A 22,863-nucleotide genomic window follows, 5' to 3' on the forward strand; every position below is an offset into this window, starting at 1 on the left:
GGTACAGATATTTGAGTAGAAACAAAGTATTTGTACATTATAGCTTGCATATGTTGCGGAATAAGATAATAACAATTAAGAGTATCGAGTATTGATATACTTGTTATCTCTCAGAACCTTGGTGGTAAGGGTTGTTGGGGGTTACTGAATGCTAAACGCTACGTTTTGAGGTTTTTGGGCAAACTAAAAAAACCGGCCGGGTTCCGTGACTTCACCAATAGAGCCTCCATCTTCATGCGGGTGCTGAATTCAACACTCTCACTTTGTGTTGATGGGGATCACAAAACCTCCCTGCACTACTTCTTATGCTTCCCATTCCGATTTATACGCCGATGTTCTCCAATCCGCTATCAAATCCAGAGACCCTTTTGTCGGAAGATCCGTTCATGCTCAAATCATCAAACACGACCTTCACTTGGATGTCTTCTTGATGAACAATCTCCTCAATTTTTATGCTAAAACTGGTTCCTTCTCTGATGTTCACCGCGTGTTCACTAAAATGCCGCTGAAGACCATTTTCTCCTGGAACACCATTCTGTCAGCATATGCCAAAAGGGGGAACTTCAAAGCTGCACAGCGAGTGTTTGATGAAATTCCTGAACCCGATTCTGTTTCCTAGACTTCAATGATAGTGGGGTATAACATGTTGGGTCATTTTGATAATTCCATTCATATGTTTCTCAGGATGATTTCATGTGGAGTGTCGCCAACCCAGTTCACATTTACCAATGTTCTTGCTTCATGTGCTGCAACTGAAGCACTGGATATTGGTAGAAAGGTTCACTCCTTCATTGTAAAACTTGGATTATCTAGTGTTGTTCCTGTGGCCAATTTACTTCTTAACATGTATGCAAAGTCAGGTGATTCAGTAATGGCAAATGTTGTGTTTGACCGGATGAGGTTAAAAGACAAATCAACTTGGAATACTATGATTTCGAAGCATATGCATTTTGGTCAACTTGACCTTGGACTTGCCCTTTTTCAGGAAATGACTAATCCAGACATTGTCTCTTGAAATTCGATCATTACAAGATATACTCATCAAGGACATGATGTCAAAGCCCTTGAAATTTTTTCGCTTATGCTTAACAGTTCATCTTCAAAGCCAGATAAGTACACCTTGGAAAGTGTTCTGTCAGCTTGTGCCAATCTTGAAAATTTGAAACTTGGGAAACAAATCCATGCGTACATGGTAAGAGCTAATATAGACATATCTGGAGCCGTGAGAAATGCTCTGATCTTAATGTATGCAAAGGCTGGTGGCATTAAAATTTCTCATAGGATTGTAGATATTACAGGTATCTCAAATCTTGATGTTATAGCATTCACATCACTGCTAGACGGCTTTGTCAAAATTGGGGATTGTTCATACCCTGGGTCAAGATGTCCGACCCAGGATGTTTAGCGACAAGCCGACCGACCTCTTCAGGTCAGACTATCCGACCTCTTCTCAAAGAGCTCGGCCAATGATCGACCTCTTCTCAAAGAGCTCGGCCAAAACGCTACAGAGGCCCAATAAGGGCCCAAATAGAGGGACACAGCCCAATCTAAAGGCAGCCAAAGCCTAGAAGGATAAAGGCGGTTCCCCAGAAGATAAGATGACCTCACTTAAAGATAAGATAAGATAAGATAACTATCTTATCTCCAGAAAGGTCACTCCACACTACTATAAATACACTGGAGCACCCAGGTATAACTCATACTCTAATTCTACATAAAACCTATTTAATACCCATGCTAACTTAAGCATCGGAGTCTCTTGCAGGTACCCCCCACCCTCCGGTGGCCAAGGATCAGCAGTGCAGCCAGTCCAACAAGTCGGACGCGGCGGCTCCGGCCACTATCAACAAGTCTGACGCGGCGGCTCCGGCCACCATCAACAAGTCGGACACAACAGCTCCGACTAGCACAGAAGATCTCATCCGAGATCGACCTACAGTTTCAGGTAACCCTCGGAACATTGGCGCCGTTGCCGGGGAACCTGGAAGTCATCCCAATACCATGGCGGATGGCCATGACAACGACCACGATTCAGATCTAGAAAACAGAACGCCGCACAAGAACGCGGACACTACACTGAAGGATGCTCCGGAATCCAACGGGGACAAAAACTCATCAAATCCCAGAGTAATAGAAGCGCTTCAAGATCACCTAAAGCAACTTGAAAAAGAAAGCCAGCATCAACAAGAAGTTGGCAAGGATCTACAAAGAGAGGTAAGGCGATGCCGCGAGTTAAAGGACAAGCTCCTAAAACTCGAAGCAGATCTCAAGGACAAAACAACTCAATCCGGTCACGAAGACAGCCCCCACAAAGATCAAGACCCATTCACCAAAGAGATCATGAAATCTAAAGTCCCAAAGGACTTCAAAGCTCCCGACATGGCTCCGTACGACGACACATCGGATCCAAGCCATCATCTTAGCAATTTCAGAAGCAGGATGTATCTCACGGAGGCCTCAGATGCAATCCGTTATTCTCCATCCAGAAGGACAAAGCCAAGCACGCCCCAAGTCAATCAAGCAAGGAGATCGGAAAAATCTCCGCAGCTACATGGAAAGATTCAACAAAGCATGCCTTGACACACAAAGTCTTCCAACAGAAGCGGCCATCATAGGACTCATCAATGGCCTAAGAGAAGGACCTTTTAGCTAGTCTATATCAAAAAAGTACCCAACATCTCTAAAACGAGGTTCAAAAAAGGACGGAAAAATACATCAACATGGAGGAGAACTCTCGGCTAGGATAGAGCTCAGAAACCGAATTCTCCTAACACAGGACAAGGATAAAGAGTCCAGGAAGAAAGAAGACCAACCCACTGAGAAACCTATCTCTTGTGGATGTTTAACGAGAAATACGCAACACTGAGAAAATCTCACCACCTCGCCCAATCAAAAGCAAAAAGGAGAAAGAGGTCGGACGAGTTGAAGATCCACCTCACAACAAAGAGGTCGGACAAAGGTCCACCTCACACCAAAGAGGTCGGACAAGTTGAAAGTCCACCTCACAAAGAGGTCGGACGAGTTGAAGGTCCACCTCACAAAAAGAGGTCAGACAAGTTGAAGGTCCACCTCACACCAAAGAGGTCGGACAAGTTGAAGGTCCACCTTACAACAAAGAGGTCGGACAAAGGTCCACCTCACACCAAAGAGGTCGGACAAGTTGAAGGTCCACCTCACAATAAAGAGGTCGGACGAGTTGAAGGTCCACCTCACAACAAAGAGGTCGGACAAGTTGAAGGTCCCCCTTAGACCAAAGAGGTCGGACCAGTTAAAGGTCCACCTCACACCAAAGAGGTCGGACAAGTTGAAGGTCCACCTCACACCAAAGAGGTCGGACGAGTTGAAGGTCCACCTCACACCAAAGAGGTCGGACGAGTTAAACATCTACCTCACACCAAAGAGGTCGGACGAGTTGAAGGTCCACCTCACAACAAAGAGGTCGGACGAGTTGAAGGTCCACCTCACAACAAAGAGGTCGGGCGAGTTGAAGGTCCACCTCACACCAAAGAGGTTGGACGAGTTGAACGTCCACCTCACACCAAAGAGGTCGGACGAGTTGAAAAGGACAACGGAGTGCGAACAAGCCTTCCGAGATTTCAAAATTCTTAGGGCAACCACCCATTCTTTCCAGACCACGGGAAAGTGAAGAACTCATTATACCTCGCAGTGGGAAGTCAGGCAATAGCCTCAGCACTAGTCAGAGAAGACGAAAGTGGGCAACAACCCGTCTACTTCCTCAGCAAATCTCTACAAGGGACCGAACTAAATTATCAACAGATAGAAAAAGTTCGTCTACACCCTCATACTCACCTCTCGATGACTACTTTCAAGCTCACACTATCAGAGTTCGGACCAACTAGCCCATAAAAGGCATCCTACAGAAAAAACTTAGCTGGAAGAATCCTACAGAGGACAGCTCAGATAATTCGGGGGACCCTGGACAAAATCAGAGAACATCTCGGATAATTCAGGGGACCCTGGACAAAAATAGAAAACAGCTCGGACAAATTGGGAAAAATGAAGTCCGACACATAGAATGCCCGAGCTGATGCATTTTCAAAACCAGCCAGCACCAACAGCTCGGACAATTCGGGGATATGAGGTCCGACGCATACCTCGGGAGCAGAATGCCCGAGCTGATGCATTTTCAAAACTAGCCAACACCAAACCAGGGGGCAATAACATAAGCCTCATCCAGGCTACATTACAAGACCACAACAAGTCAATCTCGAAGGCGGTATAAGGGATGTACTCAGGGTCAGCCACAGTAACACGCATTAAAACTATGAAATCCAGCCAATCAGACATGCCATCCGGGATCTTAGTATACACCTCAAAGACATAGGTCAACTATGGGGTTACTACCAAACAACTCGGGAAATAAGGAAACAACTCGGACAATAATAGCAAAACATTAGGTGTCAGATACAGCAGTAAAAGGAAAACCCCAGGACTCACACGAAGGTCCAGGGGCACCCTTTGGAGGCAACAATAGAGCAAAAACCCAAATACAAAGTCAAAGCTTTACATCAAAAAGCATGCCAACTTCCACATTGCCCCACCAGAGGAGCTCATCAGTGTAACATCACCTTGGCCGTTCGCAAAGAGGGGACTCGACCTCCTCAGACTATTTCCCCAAGGATCGGGACAAGTCAAGTTCCTCATTGTAGGGGTGGATTACTTCATAAAATGGATTGAGGCAGAGCCCCTAGCTAATGCCACTGCTCAAAGAAGTCAGAAATTCTTGTACAGAAACATTATTACAAGGTTTGAGGTTCCTTACTCCATCACCACAAACAATGGCACTCAATTCACGGACACAGGTTTTAAGAAGTTGGTGGTTGACTTGAAAATAAAGTACCAATTCACATCCGTAGAACACCCACAAGCCAATGGACAAGCAGAAGCTGCCAACAAAGTCATACTAGCTCAGTTAAAATGGAGACTACAGGACGCAAAGGGAGCTTAGGCTGAAGAGCTCCCACAAGTCCTATGGACATATCGGACAACTTCACACTTCACCACGGGGGAATCACCCTTCCGATTGATTTACGGAATGGAGGCAATGATCCCAGTAGAGATCGAAGAAGGATCCCCCAGAATGATCCTCTACAATGAAGAGGTCAACTCTCAAATCCAAAGGAAAGAACTCAACCTACTTCCAAAAGTCCGAGAGAGAGCTCCGATCAAAGAAGAGGTGTTAAAACGTCGAATGGCCTCAAGATACAATTAGAAGGTAGTACAGCGAAGCTTTTCCAACAACAACCTCATCCTAATCCGAAATGATATCGAAACAACTCGACCTGGAGAAGGAAAGCTGGCAGCAAACTGGAAAGGACCCTACCGAATCATAGAAGTACTTGGAAAGGGCTACTACAGACTGTCCAAACTCGAAGGGCAAGAGCTACCAAGGTCATGGTATGCCTGCAATCTAAAAAGGGCGCCAGGCCGAGATCTAAAAAGATTGTCCGACCTAGAAGGGTAAGCACTAACACACTCTTATCCTCATTTTATTGTTTAAAAGATTGCAGATTCCCTAAAAAGTTTCCTACCAAGACGCCCGATTACGGCAGATCGGCAAGGTGAAAACCAAAGTCATCGTCCGATTACAAAGCGACATGTCGGCAAGGTGAAAACCAACTTCACCGTCCGACCATGATGAAAACCGAATTCATCGTTCGGTTTCGACAAAGTGAAAACAAAATTCACTACTATACCAAGACGCATTAATCTGAAACGCAAATTTCACTGCCAGATCACGACAAGGTCGGCGGGGTGAAAACCAAATTCACCGCCCGATCACGATAAAAGTCGGCAAAGATGAAACCAGAATTCATCTCCCGATTTCGACAAGGTCGGCAACAAAGTGAAAACAGAGTTCATCGCCCGATTATAAAGCAACAGATCGGCAGAAAGTGAAAAACAAATTCACTGCACGATCACAATGGAAGACCAATAAAGATGAAAACGCGATTCATCTAAAGGTCGACCAAACAAAGATAGAAATCACCTTCTACAAATCGGCAAAGATGAACACAGAATAATGCAAGAAGTTATCGAAAGTGATCCGAAAAAAGAACCTGACGAGGTCTTAATGGATTGCTAAATAGTAACTTAAAGACTGGCCGACGTTAAGAAGTCAGACCAAGTCAACCCAAGTTATCAGCAAATCCCTGGAAAGAGGTCTGGCCAACCCTATAAAAGAGGAATTGCTATAACTTAGAAGAGATCGACCTAACGAAGTCGGTCTCCTACAACAAACAAGTTATAAAAGTAATCCCTGAAAGAGACCTGATAAGGGTCCAAGAAAGAGGATTACGAAATAACTTAGAAGAGATCGACCTAACGAAGTCGGTCTCCTACAACAAACAAGTTATAAAAGTAATCCCTGAAAGATACCTGACAAGGGTCCAAGAAAGAGGATTACAAAAATAACTTAGAAGTGACCGACATGAAGAAGTCGCACCCGAGCCAATTAAAGCTACAGTTTGGACCGACAAGAAGAAGTCGGACCAACGAAAGCTACAACTTGGACCGACAAGAAGAAGTCGGACCAACGAAAGCTACAGCTTGGACCGACAGGAAGAAGTCGGACCAACGAAAGCTACAGCTTGGACCGACAAGAAGAAGTCGGACCAACGAAAGCTACATCTTGGACCGACAGGAAGAAGTCGGACCAACGAAAGCTACAGCTCGAATCGACACGAGAGATCGGACCAACGAAAAGCGTGCGCTAAAAGGGACATAGGTCCGCCCAAAAATCCACGGCTTCATGACAAGGCTATCAAAATTGTTCAGACTAACTAAAAAGGTTCTACCAAGAACACTAAAAAGTTGTCGGACAAGTTAGCCCCAAAAGTCATCCCGCCTAAACAGAAGACGGACTAAAAAAGATCTAATCAAAAAGAGGCTGGACAACAAAGTACCAACACTCTACAAAGATCCACAAAAGGGACAAAGACATCTCGCAACGGCCAGAGGAAGGCCAGGAATGCTTTGCTGAAAGCTACGAAGTCTTGAAAAAAGAGACTACTTAAAAGGCAAAACCATAGATTAGAACGGCGCTAAAAAGTCATCCAAACAAACTATAAAAAGGTTCCCCATCGAAACACTACCTAAAAAGTTGTTGGATTATGACTAAAAAGCTCGAGCAGTGGAGACAAACAAGTCGAAAGAAGGCTGAAGTCCTCTCAACAAACTAAAAAGGGGGCAAATACCAGACTCGCACAAGGAGAAACTACTCAAGATCGACCAAAGCCAAGATGCTTGAGCACGACTTCCCCAAAGAGATCGAAGCTCCGAAAGCACGATCTCGCGGAAAGGTCCAAACTCAAGCAGGGGCAAAGTCGTACAGGTCGACGTTAGTTAAGAAGAGGCGTAAGTACGATCTCAAAAAAGAACAAGCCAAAAGGTTGAGAAACAACTTAAGGCTCAAATGTGCTTAGCTAAAAGGGATACAACTCCACTCAAAGAAGGCACAATCTCAAACAGGGCTACGTACGTCATCCGAGGCTAAAAAGGTTCAATATAAAGAACACTAAAAAGTCATTGGACAAGTCACTAAAAGCCCGGATATCAAGCCGCAAGGATAACTTCGCCAAAGCAGAGGGTTGTCAACACAAAAGCAAGGCGTGATCCATAAGGTAAGGGTAGAAAACCCACACCACCACTCAAAAGAGGACGGACTGTGAAGTACCAAACCTCTAGAAAATCTGCCAGAATTGCAAAGCAATGAAGAAACAAGCCAGACAGATGCTTGAGCACGACTTCCAAAGAGATCGAAGCTCGATCTCACGGAAAGATCGAACTCAAGCAGGGGCACTGTTCATACCCTGGGTCAAGATGTCCGACCCGGGATGTTTAGCGACAAGCCGACTGACCTCTTCAGGTCAGACTATCCGACCTCTTCTCAAAGAGCTCGGCCAATGACCGACCTCTTCTCAAAGAGCTCGGCCAAAACGCTACAGAGGCCCAATAAGGGCCCAAATAGAGGGACACAGCCCAATCTAAAGGCAGCCAAAGCCTAGAAGGATAAAGGCGGTTCCCCAGAAGATAAGATGACCTCATTTAAAGATAAGATAAGATAAGATAGTTATCTTATCTCCAGAAAGGTCACTCCACACTACTATAAATACACTGGAGCACCCAGGTATAACTCATACTCTGATTCTACATAAAACCTGTTTAATACCCATGCTAACTTAAGCATCGGAGTCTCTTGCAGGTACCCCCCACCCTCCGGTGGCCAAGGATCAGCAGTGCAGCCAGTCCAACAAGTCGGACGCGGCGGCTCCGGCCACTATCAACAAGTCAGACGCGGCGGCTCCGACCACCATCAACAAGTCGGACACAACAGCTCCGACCAGCACAGAAGATCTCATCCGAGATCGACCTACAGTTTCAGGTAACCCTCGGAACAGGGATATAAACCCGGCAAGAGATATATTTGACTCATTAGAATTTTGAGATGTAGTTGCATGGACAGTCATGATTGTAGGTTATGCACAGAATGGTTTACTTAGCGATGCTTTGGATCTCTTCAAGAAAATGGTTAGAGAAGGTCCAAAGCCAAACAACTATACTTTAGCAGCAGTTTTAAGTGTCTTTTCAAGCTTGGCTTCTCTTGGTCACGGTAATCACCTTCATGCAACTGCCATAAGATTACAAGAAGCATCATCAATTTTTGTTGGTAATGCTTTAATTACTATGTATTCAAGATCAGGAAGCATCAAAGATGCAGGGAAAGTATTCAAACAAATATGCTCTAACAAGAATAAATTGACTTGGACTTACATGATTATAGCTCTAGCTCAACATGGTTTTGGAAAAGATGCCGCAGAACTGTTCGACACTATGCTGAAACTTGACATAGAGCCTGACCAAATTACTTATGTTGGTGTCTTGTTTGCTTGTTCGCACGTGGGATTGGTACAACAGGGTAAGAGTTACTTTAGTTTAATGAAAAATGTTCATCACATTGAACCCACCTCTAGCCATTATGCTTGCATGATTGACCTGCTTGGGCGTGCTGGATTGCTTGAAGAAGCATATCATTTTATAAAAAACATGCCTGTTGAACCAGATGTTATAGCTTGGGGTTCACTTTTGGCTTCTTGCAGGGTTCATAAAAATGTGGATTTAGCTAAAGTGGCACCTGAAAATTTGCTTCTTCTTGATCCCAACAATAGTGGGGCTTACTCAGCACTTGCTAATACGCTTTCAGCTTGTAGAAGATGGAAAGATGCTGCTATGATTAGGAAATCAATGAAGGACAGAGTAGTAAAGAAGGAACAAGGAATCAGCTGGGTTCAAATCCACAACAAGGTCCATATTTTTAGGGTTGAAGATAGGCTTCATCCACAAAGAGATCCAATATATAGAATGATTTCAAAAATATGGATGGAGATAAAGAAAATGGGCTTTATTCCAAACACTAATTCTGTCTTGCATGATCTAGACCAGGAAGTGAAGGAACAAATCCTTAGACACCATAGCGAAAAACTCGCTATTGCATTTGCTTTGTTAAATACTCCAGGATATGCGACATTGCGACATTGAGGATCATGAAAAACCTTAGAGTCTGCAATAACTGTCATTTCGCCATAAAATATATCTCTAAGCTTGTTGGTAGAGAAATTATTGTAAGAGACTCCACACGTTTTCATCATTTCAATGATGGTTCATGTTCATGTCAGGATTACTGGTAGAAGAAAATGTGAAATTTCATGAAGAATCCAACTAGAACTGAGGAGTAATTTACAAGTATATTAAACTGAAAATATATAAATGTACACTGGAGCTTAAAATCATCCACTTTTTTAGATGAGTTTGCCTTAGGTCTGACTTCAAGTGGACGCGCGCTAGAATGCTTCTGAGTCAATCAAATGATTGTGTTCTTGTTCATGCCTGTCAAGATATCTTGTAGTTGAGGTCTAATCTTACCAAATTGGAGGCGGCACATTTTCTATAACCCTGGATTTGAATCAATCAGTTCAGATAATTCGGTGGTCTCTCTTTACCTGGTCTGCTTTAGTTCATAGTATCCACACCTATTTTAATTGACTTTCAATTTCTTGCATCTGGGAAATGACTTTTCATTTTTTATTTTTTGGGGTATATTGATGACAGTTAATCATTGTATTACTCATAGTGGCTTAAGGGATGACAGTATATTGATGACAGTTACCATCGCCAGCTTTGTTCCTGACTTCCTGCCTCCGTCGCCAGCTTAGTTGTTGCCTCCTCGCCAGCTCTGTTCTTCACTTGTTATAGGTATTTTACTTTTTTTTACAATAATTGTTAAATAATTATTGTTGAATAATCTGTGAGGTTGAATAATTGTTGACTGATATGTGAATTACTAGGTAGAATAATAGATTAAATAATTGTTGAATAATTGTTCTTAATCAATCTGTGAACCTTGTTATTGTTATTAAGTTGAATAATTGTTGAATAATTGTTGTTAGTTAGTCTGGAAACCACTAAATCATGCTGTTGTTAATGGGTTGGATAATTATTGATTAATTTTGTTTTCGATGGATTCCACTCGGAATCCAGCATGATTGTAAGAACCGCAATTAATCGACCGGTTAATTAAGTAATTAATGTTGTCCAAATTAGATTCCAAAAAGTTAGAAAGATAATTTGAGGATTTAAAGGTGATTTTTGGACTCAGTGGGTTTTTTTGAGTCAGAAAATGTGCTTTCTGCAAAAAACCGTGAAAAACCGCGAACCGATAGTTGAACCGGTTGAACCGGTTCAAGTCTGCCCGGTACCGCATGAGAAAAATGTGAAAATAGTCAAAAACCTTAGAAAAAATGTTAGAAATGGAAAATCGGGCGTTAATTTTAAAGGTTTGGCCCGAAGATGGGCCAAACGGGCTAAAAACGCTAACGGGTTGGACCGGACCCAAGTTGGGCCCAAGCCCAACATATAAAAGGGTCTTTAAGTGAACCAAACCAGCCACAACTCCATTAAATACACACACACTTCAGAAATAGAAAAGGGGAGGAGGGGAAGAAGAAACACTATTCACCCTCTTCTTCTCTAGCTCATATCTTGAGCTACGGAGCTCCGATCGCCGCACCGTTTGAGGCTACGCGTTCCTCGTGAAGAGATCTACAAAACCCATACAAGAAACTGGAGAGGTAACCACGAAATCTTTTCTATTTTTCTCTCCAAAATTTCGGTTCTTAGGGTTTGTGATTAAGTGAGTTTTTGTTATTTTGGATGTTTAGGTTTGCTCTAAGCCTTGCTTAGCATTGGGTTTTGACATCCAAATCTATTGGAAGAGGTAAGAGCCATTAAACCCTTGTGAATTTATGTTTAATTGAAACCCTATGTTGATTTGAGATGATTTATATGTATATAGTTTGATTATTGTGGCTTTGGGAGCTTTTGGAACTTAATTTTTGCTTATTGGAGTGGAAGTGAAAGCTTGGATTTTGGTTGAAAGCTCTTGGGTGCTCAATATTGAGTTTTGGACATATAGGGGATCGGCCAAGTGATAAACCACTATTTTATGGTTTATCTTGTGCTCAATTGAGTGGTTTCATCAAGTCTTTGCACACTTATTCATACAAATTGCATGGTTTTACAATTCCTTCCTAGTTTTGTTCTATGGTTAAAAACTTGCTTCTTAAACCTTTAATTTGTGTATTTTAATCCCTCTTTATACCATTCGATACCGTGATCTATGTGTTCAGTGTTTTCAGGCTTTATAGGGCAGGAATGGCTTAGAGGATGGAGAGGAAGCTTACAAAAATGGAAGGAGCACAAGAAATAAAGGAGACAATCGGCGAGGAGTGACGCGCACGCATGGCTCACGCGTGCGTGTAAATTGGAGTTTGCACAACGACGCGTGCGCGTGCCTGACACGTACGCGTGACAAGGAAAATTGGATTGTTTTCTAGTTTATTTTCTTATTCCCTTACTCTTCCATATCCTTAATCTTTGTTCAGAGTTACCATTGGATTGTTTTTAGAATTTATTAATGCGAAGAATTATTTTTACTTTTAATTAATTTTCATTTCCTATTTCATTTAATTTATTATGTCTTCTTTTTATATTTCTGTGAGCGTTATATTCATGTCAATGGAGTAGACTCTCAACTTGACTTGGGGATTGATTAAATGGAGACCCTAGAGTTGGAATGCTCAAGTGATTAGTTAAATTGGAAGTTGTTGGCTAATTCTCTATTTACTAACGCTAGTCCTTCCCAAGGGAGAGGATTATGATTTGCGAATAAGAGTTAGCTCAATCACTTGACTTTTCTTTATTTAGTAAGGGTTAACTAAGTGAAAACAACAACCTCTTGATACTACACTTGAGAGAATTCCAACAAGGATAGAACTTCCAATTAATCTTCCCCCGGTCAAGGCTTTTTATTTTGAATATATAAATCTCTTTTAATTTTCATTGCGATAATTTACAATTATTTATTTTCTGTTATTCAACTCTCAAAATTTCTCGGAAAATTCCTGATTAATAAGATAGCACCCTTTTGTCAACTTGTTGGGAGACGACCTGGGATTCATACTCCTAGTATTTTTATTCTAATTTTGTGACAACCTTTCTAAATTGATAAGCGGATTTTTGCTGGTTAAGAACTGTACTCACAAAGTATTTCTTATATTAATTTCTTAATCGGCCAATTTCCGCCCGCATCACCAAGGTATGGTTTCGGTTTCCTCTATGTAGTATATAATATTCATGGACACTTAGGCTAGTGACCCATAGGACAGGTTTGAATTTAATTAGTTGTTGAGTTGTTAAATGAGGATATGTGGTGAATTATGATGAATTAATGATTGTTGGGTTTGAGTATAATGAGTGATGGTAATATGATAATGATGATTGATTGTGTAAATTGAAATAGCATAATGATGATATAAGTGGTATTGGATTTGATGAATTGGCATTATGGTTGTAAAATTGTGATATATTGGTGTTGATGTTGAAGATGATGAAATATGAAGGGAAATATGGTAATGTTGGTGCATTAGGGCACAACAGGTCAATTTTGATGAAAGATGGAGTTTTTGAATGGTTTGGTATGAGTTGGAATGTGTATGGTAAGAAATTGTGTAAATTGTGAAGTTTCGTAAAATGGGGTTTTTGGTGAACTTTGTTCGATCATAACTTTTGCCTCGGTTTTCAAAAATTGATAAAACTTCTCTAGAATTAAAGATCTTTGAAAATCCTTTAATCGATATAAAGTTTGTAAAATTTGGAATTTTGTGAAGGGAGTTATTATCATTCAAAGTTGGTGTTAAAAATCTGAAATTCTGCAAAGTTGCAGAATTTCATGATTTCTGATATGTGCGAGCGCACACCCTCGTGCGGATGCACACCTTGCGAAAAATTTTGACCTGTGCGGACGCACACATCTGTGCACACGCACAGGCAGAGAAGTGCGTTCTGTTTGCAGCGCTAGCACAGCTTGTGCGCGCGCATATCTAAGGAAGAATGTCAACCTGTGCAGACGCACACGTTGGGAAGGCCAGTCTGTTGGGAGTGCTGGCACAGGTTGTGCGGGTGAATAGACTATTTTGAGTTTTGACACCTGTGCGTACGCACACTTTTAAAAATTTCCTGGGCGTGCGCACGCACACCCCTGTGCGGACGCACACGCCCTGTTTCTCAAATTTTGCTTTGTTTTTCAACTATTTCACCTTCCCGACGAGGTTGTAAGCTTCTATAACACCATTTAAGACTTTTGGGCCTAGTTTCGAGTATTAGAACATGGGATATAACTTAAGGTTTCTAGTACATGATTTTATGATAAATTAGAAAATGGAGGCATAGGTTTCTGGCGTGCTAAGAATGGTTTGACGTTAGGTGAAGGATGATTGATATATGAGATGAGGAATGATGAACTTTTGATATTTGGAAACTGAGTTATGAATGGATAGTGGTTGAGATGAGTCGGGGACTCGGATTGAGATGATGGATCTCTGTATACTGAAAATTCTTTTTGAAAACCACTGAAATAATATTTTTACTGAGATTATGAGACGCTATGCGTCCGGCAGGGACGGTGGTTAATCCCGCCTGTCGTGGTAGCGGCGGCGGTGTAAGGACGGTGGTTAATCCCGCTTACGTTGAGATGTGAGGTCTGAGGCAAGAGTATCCCGCTCGCATCCCTTCGGATCTATAGAGCGTGCAGGCGCCGGTACCTGCATAGTGATCCGGGCACTATATCTCGGGGGTTCTGATGAGCGGATAATTTATACGCTTTTTGGCATTGTTTTTAGTATGTTTTTAGTATATTTTAGTTAGTTTTTATTATGTTTTTATTAGTTTTTAAATAAAAATCACATTTCTGGACTTTACTATGAGTTTGTGTGTTTTTATATGATTTCAGGTATTTTCTAGCTGAAATTGGGGGACCTGAGCAAAAATATGATTCAGAGGCTGAAAAAGGACTGCATATGCTGTTGGATTCTGACCTCCCTGCACTCAAAGTGGATTTTCTAGAGCTATAGAAACCCAATTGGTGTGCTCTCAATTGCGTTGGAAAGTAGACATCCTGGACTTTTCAGAAATATATAATAGTTTATACTTTGCCTGAGATTTGATGGCCCAAACCGGCATTTCAAGTCAGCACAAAAATTCTAGCGTCAAAACGCCAGAACTGGCATAAAAGCTGGAGTTAAACGCCCAAACTGGCACAAAAGCTGGCGTTTAACTCCAAGAAAAGTCTCTACACATGGAAGCTTCAATACTCAGCCCAAGCACACACCAAGTGGGCCCAGAAGAAGATTTCTGCATTAATTACTTATTTCTGTAAACCATAGGCTACTAGTTCTCTATAAATAGGACCTTTTACTATTGTATAAAAATATATACTTTTGATAGACCTTTTCACGCTTTTGGGAGGCTGGCCTCACGGCCATGCCTAGACCTTGTTCTTATGTATTTTCAACGGTGGAGTTTCTACACACCATAGATTAAGGTGTGGAGCTCTGATGTTCTTCATGAATTAATGCAAAGTACTACTGTTTTTCTATTCAACTCAAGTTTACTTCTTCTCTAAGATATTTATTCGTACCCAAGAACATGATGAATGTGATGATTATGTGACACTCATCACCATTCTCACCTATGAACATGTGCCTGACAACCACCTCTGTTCTACTAGCAATGGCTTGAATGCGTATCTCTTGGGTTTCTAATCTAAGATTGGAACCTTCGTGGTATAGGCTAGAATTATTGGCGGTCATTCTTGAGATCCGGAAAGTCTAAACCTTGTCTGTGGTATTCCGAGTAGGATCTGGGAAGGGATGACTGTGACGAGCTTCAAACTCGCGATTGTCAGGCGTGTGACAGACACAAAAGGATCAATGGATCCTATTCCAACATGATCGAGAACCGACAGATGATTAGCCGTGCGGTGACAGCGTGCGTAGAACATTTTCACTGAGAGGACGGGAAGTAGCCATTGACAACGGTGATGCCCAACATAAAGCTTGCCATGGAAAGGAGTATGAATGATTGGAAGAAGGCAATAGGAAAGCAGAGGTTCAGGGGGAACAAAGCATCTTCATACGCTTATCTAAAATTCCTACCAATGAATTACATAAGTATCTCTATCTCTATCTTTATTTTATGTTTTATTTATCTTTAATTATCAATCCTCCATAACCATTTGAATCTGCCTGACTGAGATTTACAAGATGACCATAGCTTGCTTCAAGCCGACAGTCTCCGTGGGATCGACCCTTACTCACGTAAGGTTTATTACTTGGACGACCCAGTGCACTTGCTGGTTAGTTGTGCGGAATTGTGACAAAGTGTGATTCACGTTTGAGAGCTCCAATTCTTTGGCGCCATTGTTGATGATCACAATTTCGTGCACCAAGTTTTTGGCGCCGTTGCCGGGGATTGTTCGAGTTTGGACAACTGACGGTTCATCTTGTTGCTTAGATTAGGTACTTTTCTTTTTATTTTTCAGAATTTTTAAGAATGAATTCTAGAATTTCAAGATGATGTTCTTATCATCACAAAAGCTGATTGATTCTCATCAATTTAGCTGCTGAATGTATTGTCCTGCTGAAGCTCGGCTAGCCATGTCTAATCTTTCTAGACTGAAGCTTTAGACTAACATTGTATGATTCCTGGAATTCTTATTAAAAGTTTTGAATCTCTTTATTCTCTTTTCCATATAATTTTTGAAAAATCACAAAAAATTTATAAAATCATAAAGTCAAAAATATTTTTTTTGTCTCTTGTTTGAGTCTAGTGACTAATTTTTAAGTTTGGTGTCTTGCATGCATTGTTTATTTGATCTTAGTTGCACTTTTATTGTTTATCATCATTAAAAATTCAAAAATATTTTTAAAATTGTGTCTTTTCAAGTCAATAATACAGAGAATTGAAGATTCAGAACATTCAGCAGAGGAATTAAACAGAAAAAGTTGGGCGTTCAAAACGCCCAGTGAAGAAGGAAAACTGGCGTTTAAACGCCAGCCAAGGTACCTGGCTGGGCGTTTAACGCCCAAAAAGGTAGCATTTTGGGCGTTAAACGCCAGAATGGATGCCATTCTGGGCGTTTAACGCCAGGATGACACTAGAGGGAAGATATTGTTTTTAATCCAAATTTTTTCAAATCTTCATAATTTTTCAAAATCAAATCTTTTTCAAATCATATCTTTTCAATCATATCTCTTCAAAATCAATTTCTTTCCATTTTTTATCTTTTTTTACTATTTTCGAAAATCCTTGCTACAATTAGTAATTTAATTCAAAATTTTCAAGTTGTTACTTGCCTATTAAGGAAGGATCAAATTTTAAATTTTAGAATCATATCTTTTAATTTCTTGTTAGTCAAGTAATCAACTTTAATTTTAAAACTTTCTCTTTTTAATTTGATTTTCAATCATATCTTCTCAATCATATCTTTTCAATCACATCTTTTTCAAAATTAATTTTTAATCATATCTTTTTGATTTCTAATTTCAAAATCTTTTCAAAAATCACTTAATTTCTTTCCCAATCTTTGTTTTCGAAAATCATCAATCAAATTTTCAAAATTTCTTTTAATTATTTCAAAATCTTTTACTTCAATTTTGAAAATTCTTCCCCTCTTCTCACATCCTTCTATTTAAGGACTAACACTCCTCTACTATCAACAATTCAAACTCTATCCCTCTTGATAAGTTCGAATTCTTCTCTTTCTACCTTCTCCTTCTATTCTTCTTTTTCTCTGACACTTCAAGGAATCTCTATACTGTAACATAGAGGATTTCATACTTTCTTGTTCTCCTTTCTTTCATATGAGCAGGAGCAAGGACAAAAGCATCCTTGTTAAAGCTGATCCTGAACCTGAAAGGACCTTGAAGAGAAAGCTAAGAGAAGTTAAAGCACAACTCTCTCTAGAGGGCCTAACAGAGCTCTTCAAGGAAGAAGAAGCCATGGCAGCCGAAAATAACAACAATGCCAACAATGCAAGGAAGGTGCTTGGTGACTCTACTGCACCTACTCCCGACTTCTATGGGAGAAGCATCTCAATCCCTGCCATTGGAGCAAACAACTTTGAGCTTAAGCCTCAATTAGTTTCTCTAATGCAACAGAATTGCAAGTTTCATGGACTTCCATTGGAAGATCCTCATCAGTTCTTAGCTGAATTTTTGCAAATCTGTGACACTGTCAAGACCAATGGGGTTAACCCTGAAGTATACAGACTTATGCTCTTCCCTTTTGCTGTAAGAGACAGAGCTAGGACATGGTTGGATTCATAGCCCAAAGAAAGCCTGAACTCTTGGGAAAAGCTAGTCAATGCCTTCTTGGCAAAGTTCTTTCCACCTCAAAAATTGAGCAAGCATAGAGTGGAAGTCCAAACCTTCAGATAGAAGGAAGGAGAATCCCTATATGAAGCTTGGGAAAGATACAAGAAATTGATCAGAAGGTGTCCTTCTGACATGCTTTCAGAATGGAGCATCATAGGTATCTTCTATGATGGTCTGTCTGAACTGTCCAAAATGTCATTAGACAGCTCTGCTGGAGGATCTCTTCATCTGAAGAAGATGCCTGCAGAAGCTCAAGAACTCATTGAAATGGTTGCAAATAACCAATTCATGTACACCTCTGAAAGGAATCTTGTGAATAATGGGACAAATCAGAAGAAAGAAGTTCTTGAAATTGATACTCTGAATGCCATACTAGCTCAGAACAAAATATTGACTCAACAAGTCAATATGATTTCTCAGAGTCTGTCTGGAATGCAAGCAGCAACAGGCAGTACCAAAGAAGCTTCATCTAAAGAAGAAGCTTATGATCCTGAGAACCCAGCAATGGAAGAGGTGAATTACATGGGAGAACCCTATGGAAACACCTATAATCCTTCATGGAGAAATCATCCGAATCTCTCATGGAAGGATCAACAGAGACCTCAACAAGGTTTCAACAACAGTAATGGTGGAAGAAACAGGTTTAGCAATAGCAAGCCTTTTCCATCATCTTCTCAGCAACAGACAAAGGATTCTAAGCAGAGCCACTCTGACTTAGCAACTATAGTCTCTGATCTAATTAAAACCACTCAAAGTTTCATGACTGAAACAAGGTCCTTCATTAGAAATTTGGAGGCACAAGTGGGCCAGCTGAGTAAGAAAGTTACTGAACTCCCTCCTAGTACTCTCCCAAGCAATACAAAAGAGAATCTAAAGAGAGAGTGTAAGGCCATAAGCACGTCTCACATGGCCGAACCTGGAGAGGAGGAAGAGGCAGTGACCTCCACTGAGGAAGACCTCAATGAATGTCCACTGGCCTCCATGGAATTCCCTGATGAAAAACCATGGGAATCTGAGGCTCACACAGAGACCATAGAGATTCCATTGAATTTACTCCTACCATTCATGAGCTCTGATAAGTATTCTTCCTCTGAAGAGGATGAAGATGTTACTGAAGAGCAAGTTGCTAAGTACCTTGGAGCAATCATGAAGCTAAACGCCAAATTATTTGGTAATGAGACTTGGGAGAATGAACCTCCATTGCTCACTAAAGAACTGGATGACTTGACTAGGCAGAAATTACCTCTGAAGAGACAAGATCCTGGAAAGTTCTCAATACCTTGTACCATAGGCACCATGACCTTTGAGAAGGCTCTGTGTGACCTAGGGTCAAGCATAAACTTCATGTCTCTCTCTGTAATGGAGAAGTTAGGGATCATTGAGGTACAAGCTGCAAGAATCTCACTAGAGATGGCAGACAATTCAAAAAAAAAAACAGGCTTATGGACTTGTAGAGGATGTCTTGGTAAAGGTTGAAGGCCACTACATCCCTGCTGATTTCATAATCTTAGAGACTGGGAAGTATGGATGAATCCATCATCCTTGGCAGACCCTTTCTAGCCACAGTAAAAGCTATAATTGATGTTGACAAAGGAGAATTGATCATTCAAGTGAATGAAGACTCCCTTGTGTTTAAAGCTCAAGGATATCCCTCTGTAACCATGGAGAGGAAGCATGAAGAGCTTCTCTCAATACAGAGACAAACAGAGCCCCACAGTCAAACTCTAAGTTTGGTGTTGAACCCCCACATTCAAACTCTAAAGTTTGGTGTTGGGAGGTTCCAACATTGCTCTAAACATATGTGAGGCTCCATGAGAGCCCACTGTCAAGCTATTGACATTAAAGAAGCGCTTGTTGGGAGGCAACCCAATTTTACTTATCTATGTTATTTTCCATTGTTATTTTATGTTTTCTGTAGGTTGATGATCATGTGAAGTCACAAAAACAATTGAAAAAGCAAAAATAGACTGAAAAATAGAATGAAAAATAGAACACCCTAGAGGAGACACTTACTGGCGTTTAAACGCCAGTAAGGGTAGCAGAATGGGCGTTAAACGCCCAGTCTGGCACCATTCTAGGCATTTAACGCCAGAAATGGGCACCAGACTGGTGTTTAACGCCAGAAAAGGGCAAGAAGCTGGCATTAAACGCCAGAAATGGGCAGCAACCTGCCGTTTAACGCCAGGATTGGCAGAAAGGGGCATTTTTGCATGCCACTTGGTGCAGGGATGAGATATCCTTGACACCTCAGGATCTGTGGACCCCACAGGATCCCCACCTACCCCACCTCTCTCTCTCTTCTTCACCCATTCACCAATCACCTCAATACCTCTTCCCCAAAACCTCTCACCTATCAAATTCCACCATTCTCTTCACCACTCACATCCATCCTTCATAAAACCCCACCTACCTCACCATTCAAATTCAAACCACTTTTCCACCCAAACCCACCCATAATGGCCGAACCATACCCTCCTCTCCACTCTTATATAAACCCATCTTCACTCCTTCATTTTCACACAACATACACACTACTTCTCCCCCTTGGCCGAAAAATTAAGCCCCCTCCATCTCCTCTATTTCTTCTTCTTCTACTCTCTTCTTTCTTCTTTTGCTCGAGGACGAGCAAACCTTCTAAGTTTGGTGTGGTAAAAAAGTGTTGCTTTTTGTTTTTCCATAACCATTTATGGCACCTAAGGCCGGAGAAACCTCTAGAAAGAGAAAAGGGAAGGCAAAAGCTTCCACCTCCGAGTCATGGGAGATGGAGAGATTCATCTCAAGGGTGCACCAAGACCACTTCTATGAAGTTGTGGCCAAGAAGAAGGTGATCCCCGAGGTCCCTTTCAAACTCAAAAGGGTGAATATCCGGAGATCCGACATGAGATTCGAAGAAGAGGTTGGGAAGTTCTCACCAACCCCATTCAACAAGTCAGAATCTTAATGGTTCAAGAGTTCTATGCCAATGCATGGATCACCAAGAACCATGATCAAAGTGTGAACCCGGACCCAAAGAATTGGCTTACAATGGTTCGGGAAAAATGCTTAGATTTTAGTCCGGAGAATGTAAGGTTGGCATTCAACTTGCCCATGATACAAGGAGATGCACACCCCTACACTAGAAGGGTCAACTTTGATCAAAGGTTGGACCAAGTCCTCTACTTTGGGAAGGTTAGCCTTCCCTCATCTCATTTGTCACCTCTGTAATTCAGCTGGAATTGACATAGAGAAAGACATCCTCATTGATGAGGATAAGCCCATCACTAAGAAAAGGATGGAGCAAACAAGAGATCCCACTCATGGACATGAGGAAATTCCTCACCATGAAATCCATGAGATGCCTCAAGGGATGCATTTTCCTCCACAAAACTATTGGGAGAAAATCAACACCTCCCTAGGAGAATTAAGTTCCAACATGGGACAACTAAGGGTGGAGCACCAAGAGCATTTCATCCTCCTCCATGAAATTAGAGAAGATCAAAGAGTCATGAGAGGGGAGCAACAAAGGCAAGGAAGAGACATTGAGGAGCTCAAGCACTCCATAAAATCTTCAAGAGGAAGAACTAGCCGCCATCACTAAGGTGGACCCGTTCTTTAATTTCCTTGTTCTTTATTTCTCTGTTTTTCAAAAATTATGCTTTATGTTTATCTATGTTTGTGTCTTTATTACATGATTATTAGTGTCTTAGTGTCTATGCCTTGAAGCTATGAAAAAGAATCCATCACCTTTCTTAAATGAAAAATGTTTTTAATTGAAAAAGAAAAAGAAGTGTATGAATTTCAAATTTTAAAACAGTTTAGTTATTTTGATGTGGTGGCAATACTATTATTTTTCTGAATGAATGCTTGAACAGTGCATATTTTTTGAATTTGTTAATTCATGAATGTTAAAATTGTTGGCTCTTGAAAGAATGATGGAAAAGGAGAAATGTTATTTGATAATCTAAAAAATCATAAAATTGATTCTTGAAGCAAGAAAAAGCAGTGAAAAGCTTGTAGAAAAAAATATAAATATGCGAAAAAAAAAGAGAGAGAAAGAAAGAAAAAGAAAAAGCAAGCAGAAAAAGCCAATAGCTCTTTAAACCAAAAGGAAAGAGTAAAATAAAAAGGATCCAAGGCTTTGAGCATTAGTGGATAGGAGGGCCCACAGGAATAAAATCCTGGCCTAAGCGGCTAAACCAAGCTGTCCCTAACCATGTGCTTGTGGCGTGAAGGTGTCAAGTGAAAACTTGAGACTGAGCAGTTAAAGTCGTGGTCCAAAAGCAAAAAGAGTGTGCTTAAGAGCTCTGGACACCTCTAATTGAGGACTCTAGCAAAGCTGAGTCACAATCTGAAAAGGTTCACCCAGTTATATGTCTGTGGCATTTATGTATCCGGTGGTAATACTGGAAAACAAAATGCTTTGGGTCACGGCCAAGACTCATAAAGTAGCTGTGTTCAAGAATCAACATACTTAACTAGGAGAATCAATAACACTATCTGGATTCTGAGTTCCTATAGAAGCCAATCATCCTGAACTTTAAAGGATAAAGTGAGATGCCAAAACTGTTTAGAAGCAAAAAGCTAAAAGCCCCGCTCTTCTAATTAATACTGATCTTCATAGATGTTTTTGGAATTCATTGTATATTCTCTTCTTTTTATCCTATTTGATTTTCAGTTGCTTGGGGACAAGCAACAATTTAAGTTTGGTGTTGTGATGAGTGGATAATTTATACGCTTTTTGGCATTGTTTTTAGTATGTTTTTAGTATATTTTAGTTAGTTTTTATTATGTTTTTATTAGTTTTTAAATAAAAATCACATTTCTGGACTTTACTATGAGTTTGTGTGTTTTTCTATTATTTCAGGTATTTTCTGGCTAAAATTGAGGGACCTGAGCAAAAATCTGATTCAGAGGCTGAAAAAGGACTGCAGATGCTGTTGGATTCTGACCTCTCTACACTCGAAGTGGATTTTCTAGAGCTACAGAAGCCCAATTGGAGCGCTCTCAATTGCGTTGGAAAGTGGGCTTTCCAGCAATATATAATAGTCTATACTTTTCTCGAGATTTGATGGCCCAAACCGGCGTTTCAAGTCAG

At 40.9% G+C, this 22,863-nt stretch overlaps 1 protein-coding gene across 1 annotated transcript; it reads left to right on the top strand.

Moving 5' to 3' along the window:
- The first annotated feature begins 271 nt into the window (after positions 1-271).
- Positions 272-9,558, top strand: LOC112729123 (pentatricopeptide repeat-containing protein At2g22070-like). The gene is made up of 4 exons (XM_072208122.1): positions 272-582; positions 685-900; positions 1,093-1,298; positions 8,498-9,558. Exons 1-4 carry the CDS (start codon positions 272-274, stop codon positions 9,556-9,558), a joined length of 1,794 nt encoding a protein of 597 aa, XP_072064223.1.
- The last annotated feature ends 13,305 nt before the right edge of the window (positions 9,559-22,863 follow it).

The sequence above is a fragment of the Arachis hypogaea genome, chromosome 12 (genome assembly GCF_003086295.3).
Source record: "Arachis hypogaea cultivar Tifrunner chromosome 12, arahy.Tifrunner.gnm2.J5K5, whole genome shotgun sequence".
Lineage (NCBI taxonomy): Eukaryota > Viridiplantae > Streptophyta > Magnoliopsida > Fabales > Fabaceae > Arachis > Arachis hypogaea.